Source organism: Morone saxatilis, unplaced genomic scaffold, assembly GCF_004916995.1.
Source record: "Morone saxatilis isolate NCDOM2014 unplaced genomic scaffold, NCSU_SB_2.0 Contig18, whole genome shotgun sequence".
NCBI classification, from domain to species: domain Eukaryota; kingdom Metazoa; phylum Chordata; class Actinopteri; family Moronidae; genus Morone; species Morone saxatilis.
In genome coordinates this window covers 24,686,473-24,691,732 of record NW_023339740.1, presented here as the reverse complement: position 1 = coordinate 24,691,732, position 5,260 = coordinate 24,686,473, and the positions used below count along the sequence as shown (strand labels likewise).

The window sequence follows — 5,260 nt, the reverse complement described above, 5'->3', positions numbered from 1 at the left end:
CACAGAGACGCTGATAAAGAAACACCTGGTTAGCGCGCACGCACACACGCGCGCGCGCACACACACACACACACACGCACGCGCACACACGCGCACACACACACACACACACAGTAAGGTCCCTGTTTGAAATAATAGCACATGAATCTTTTAACCTTACAGAAAGTCGATCAGCAACTGCAAATGTTTCTTCTACACTAATTCCAATCTGCTGACACACACAAAAAGGTTTGTACTTCTGTTCCTGTGAGGACCCTCATTGACATACAGTAAGCCACTCGCCAGCCCCAGAGGTGTAGTGCAAGGGTAAATACAGGTATACCTATTTATTCCTCAGTCTGCACTGGGTGTACACACATTTAAAGCTTTGTGTTCGGGATCAGGAATACTTCACTCAAAATGCAGAAGTTTGTCGTTTTCTCGTCAAATTCTGCACCTCTTCTGTGTCTAATGTTAATTTTATAATGATCCTTTAATGCCTGAAGTCAACCAGCAGACATAAAGTGCAAACACCACTGTCACATCCTTGCATGAACTGAATGATGTACAATGAATATGTAAGAACAATCTTACACTGTTTATAACACAGGATGTTTATTCTTCCCTATAACCCACTTATTCACACCACTGACTAGAACTCTAACCCTAAACTGAACCCCAAGTCTGAATCCTCAAACGACCCTTGAAGAAATTAAGAACCGGACAAATGCCCTCACTTTTAAAACAGTGTCTTGATTTTTAAAAACTGTTAACTTTCTAAACGTCTTCAGTCTTAAGTGTTTGAAATCAAACTGGTCCTCACAAAGGCAGAGGAACAGGACACACACACACACACACACACACACACACAGACACAGATACAGATGAAGGCAGTTTTAGTTCCTGATTTTATCTTGTGAGTCTCACTCATGTTATGGTTAAAGTTTATCGCAGTTTGTTTCAATCAGAGATCATCTGAATGTATCAGAATACCTGAATTCTGAGACATAAACTACTAAATGAGGACAAACTTAAATTAACACTTATTAAGTCAAAATGATTTGCTTTTAAGCTGTTTGACTTACAGTTGAGTCATTTATTGGGAGGCACTTGTGAGTTTTGAATCATTCCAATATTTCCTTCTGCTTATTTTCAAGTTGAGGATGAACTTCCGCAGAGAGGAGAGCAGCCGTCCAGTTTTCTTTAGATCAACAACAGAAACTGTGAATGCTCCGACGCCCCCTTCTGGTCAGTCTGTGTTATATTTCAGTCTCAGAAGATAAAACAGAGACCTGGAACTCCTCTTTTAAAAGGACATAAACAGACAAAAATGTCGATTTCATAAAGATTAAGAGTAATTATTATTTAAGAGGAAGGCACATTTCACAACACTCTCAGTTACTTCAGTGATTGGAAATATTCTCAAATAAAAGTTGAAAGGTTTCTTATTCAGTGCAGGTATTGATTAGTTTAACCACAAATCACAGGTAAATTAATGGATGAAATAATTGATTGTGATACATCAGGGTTTTAATGAGCAGTTCCGTACAGAATAGGGTTTTTCAAAAAGGGCAGAAAAAGTCCTTAAAATCTCACGTCAGATGCATCCAAGATATGATTTCTTTGGACATGAGAGACCCTAATTAAAAAGGTGGAGTCAGCGATTCAGGAGAAGAATTGTTGGTATTTGAACTCAACGGCCATCTTGTGGAGCTCAGCACATTAGGATTTGCCACATTTACCGTCCTTCTTGCTCTAACTGCCCCCTCTCACCCATCTCCCCTTCCCCCCTGTCCTGTGCACAACTTTGTTTGTGTCCCATTACAAAGAGGGCTGTGTGCAAATACCAGATTTTCTTTCAGTGCACACAGAACCGACAGCTCGAAGACCGTGAGGATATATCTGGTGAATTTAATAAAAAGTGTATTGGATTAGAATCACTGACTAAACCTTGAACATCGCTGTCAGACATAGGCTGGGTGGTATCTATTTTTAATACCTTCCTTCCACAGGTATATGAGCTGCTGATGATAGAAGTCATTGGAGGTTTTCTAGCCTTCAAAGCACAAGTTTAGTGACCTAGAATCACCTCACACGTCTCTACTCAGCCAATCAGATCTGTGCACTGTGACTCAACTGAGTGAGACACAGACAGCCAGTCATCTAAGAGTCTACATGATCGATCCACCAGAAAGAGGAGAGTCTGTTTTTTTTTTAACGATGCTGACAATGATACCATCGGATTTTCTAAACACCTTCATACAAGCCTTGTAATAGATGATGAAACTGAAGAGAGAAGTTATCTTTCACAACATTAATTAAGGCTTTACCAGAAGAATTATGTTTTAAAATCCATCACTGATGCAGGGACAGAACATAAAACACTTGTCCTTTATATCATCACTTACTTTTCCACTCAGCACTCCATCAGTGATAAAAGCTCACTGTGGCTCTAACATATCCACGACTGAATGACAAGAAGACGTCACTTCAACAGCAGATAAAGCCACAAATGTTACAGATTCCAGGTCTATAAACAGGATTTATCGTATCAGTCCGTCCTCCTGTCCTTTGTCTGTCCCCTCTGCATCAATCTTCTTCTTTTTCTTCTCCTCCTCTTCCTCTTGTCTCATCCTCTCCTGCTCTCTCTCCAGCTCCTGCTGTTCTTTGACGTCAGCCTCCTTCAGTTTCTCCTCCACGTCCTCAGGAATCTCCACCTCCAGCAGGTTCTCCATCCCCTGCTCCGGCTCGTCTCCTATCAGCACCTGGAGGGAGGAGACAGCTCCTGGTTTATGTTCCACCAAACTAATGAAGGCTAATCCAACAACAAATCCTCATGAGGGTTACAATATTCAGTTTGTGTTAAAACTGTTTTACAGAGGTGTTACTACGACCATTAACGATAGCTCTGTGTAGTCTTGTGACAAAAAAGACATAAGATGAAACAGACAAGATGTAGGATAACTCTATTTGAAGTTTCAGTCAGCTTTCCACACAAACAGCCAGTAGAAATGTCATTCAGAGAAACCAAGACTTACTTTTATACTAATTTGAGAGCCTGAACTTTGTCACTTCTAAAGACTTCTATTTGTACCAGAGTCTCTTTTTACACTAGAATCTGTCCTGATACTTTAGTAAAGAATGTCTGCCCAGGAAGTAATGACAGTGAGCCAGCATGAACAATAGACCTTTTCACAGCAGCAATTATGACATGAAATAGTAGGATAAACCATTTTTTAAGAAATCCTTTTCCAGGATTTTTTTTTTTTGACAATACAGGACAGCACTTGCTCACAAACGGTCATATAATCTCCGCTAGGTCTAGTGTCGACATGTTTACCTCCATTTTTTGAAGTTTCATTCCACACAGTGTAGGCAATTTGAGCGAGGGGGCCGAAATACTATAAACATTTTACAGGACAACAACGAATATTCACAGGATATTTGGTCATTTTAATCAAGTTCCAGGTGTTTCCGTGACTGTAAAAAGTAGTCTCTTTCCATGTTTTCCAGATTTTCCAGGATGCGTGGGAACCCTGAAGTGTTACCAATGATAGTAATTAAGGTTCTGTTTCTTTCTTAAAAAAGTATTAGATTTTCAAAATAATCAATATATAATTTTCATAAACAACTGAAAAATGTATCGATCATTTCAGCTCCAGTTGTGACTTTAAACCTCTGGAGTCAGGATTATCAGGAACCACGTTGTTTGAGCACGTTATGGATCTAAAAACCAACAATCTGACTGCTGACTGTTTCCATCAGTCTGTTATCTTCCACTATGACGCACTGAACAAAAAGAAAACCCAATATTTTGACTTGTCAAAGCAGAAAAAAAAGCACAGGTGGAATTTATAATATTAACAAGTGTCCCAGTAACATATTGATGAGCCTGTACACACAATACCAGATTCCCTCTAAGTGGAACACAGCCTTTAATAATGTTATTAAATACACCTGTTCTTTTCCTGCTATGACAAACTGTCTGCTGATTCAAGGGTTTATTGTTGGGTCTGACATTTATTTTCCTTCCTGATTCAGGAACATTAATCGGGCTGAAAGCAGCTCAGTCATGTGAAATCTTCACTCAGTCATTTAATTCAGTTTGTACGGTTGCAAAAACAAAACTTATCATTGTTTCATTCCTCTATTATTAGTATTAAAATACACAAACAAGGCTCAGTTTCTGTTTTCAGTTGGACTCAGAAACCAGCACCACAAAAACACTCCTTGTATGATCTTTGCACTTTGAATGAATACAAAATTAACATTAACATTTCATTTATTATGTCTTGTTTTATTTTATTTAAAAGGTCCAGTGTGTAACATTTAGGAGGATCTATCTGCAGTAATTGATTATAATATTCATATGTTTGTTTTCATTAGTGTCTGAAACTCACTGGCAGCCACTGTGTTTGAACCACCATGTTTCTATAGTAGCCCAGAGTGGACAATCCAAACACTGGCTCTAGATAGAGGTCATTAGACACCGTAGTTTCTCCCTCGCAAATGGACAAGGGAGGTTGAAGCGAGTGAGTTGCAATCTGGAACAACACCACTAGATGCCACTCAATCTACATGGCAATAGACTTTAAGAACAACAAATTAATAGTTAAACTCCAAAATAAATTTGAATATTGGATTGTTTTTAAGGAGAAGGGAGACACCGTAGTATGAGAATAAAACTTCAACGAACCTCCACAATAAAAGCACAAAAAGCCACATTTCCAGAGAGTATTCATTAATTGCCGGATAATATTCTAGTTATGTATTTGACAGATTATTTTGATATTTTAGGGGGGATTTTATTGATAGTGACAGCTAAGGTTGGAGAGAGAGAGAGAGGATGCTTCAGCAAAGACTCAAAGGCCTTTAAGATGTTTGATGATTCGATCGTTCCTACCTGGACCAGTTTCTCACAGGCTGCTGTAACCTGGACGTCCTTCTCCCAGTTGTGGAACTCTCTCATGATCGGATAAACGTTCTTGTCTTTCAGTGTCTGCCGGCCGGCTTTGGTCGCTGTCAGCTGCACAAGAGACAAACAGTGAAGAACTCAACATAAAAACATGAGTCAACATGTGTGTGTTTGTTGTGTGTGTTATGTGCGTACCAGTAAAAGTGTTTCCAGCAGCATCTTTCTGATGTCGGGGTCTTCTTCTCTCTTCTTGTCCTCTGGGAGCCACTGCAGGTCCACAGGCAGACCTGAACATCACATCAACTTCTGTTAGAACATTTAGTTCAGACAAGAAGAATCTGAGCAGAACCAACAATGAGTCTTAAT

General features: G+C 39.4%; 1 protein-coding gene across 1 annotated transcript in view; it reads right to left on the bottom strand.

The window, feature by feature from the left end:
* Window positions 1-1,406: 1,406 nt before the first annotated feature.
* Window positions 1,407-5,260, bottom strand: part of hgh1 (HGH1 homolog (S. cerevisiae)) — an 8,711-nt gene continuing 4,857 nt past the window's right edge. The window contains exons 8-10 of the mRNA XM_035661615.1: window positions 5,090-5,181; window positions 4,883-5,005; window positions 1,407-2,744 (exon numbers count right to left, since the gene is read on the bottom strand). Coding sequence (XP_035517508.1) covers window positions 2,523-2,744; window positions 4,883-5,005; window positions 5,090-5,181 — 437 coding nt within the window. The 3' untranslated portion in view covers window positions 1,407-2,522. The remainder of the gene's footprint in view (window positions 2,745-4,882; window positions 5,006-5,089; window positions 5,182-5,260) is intronic.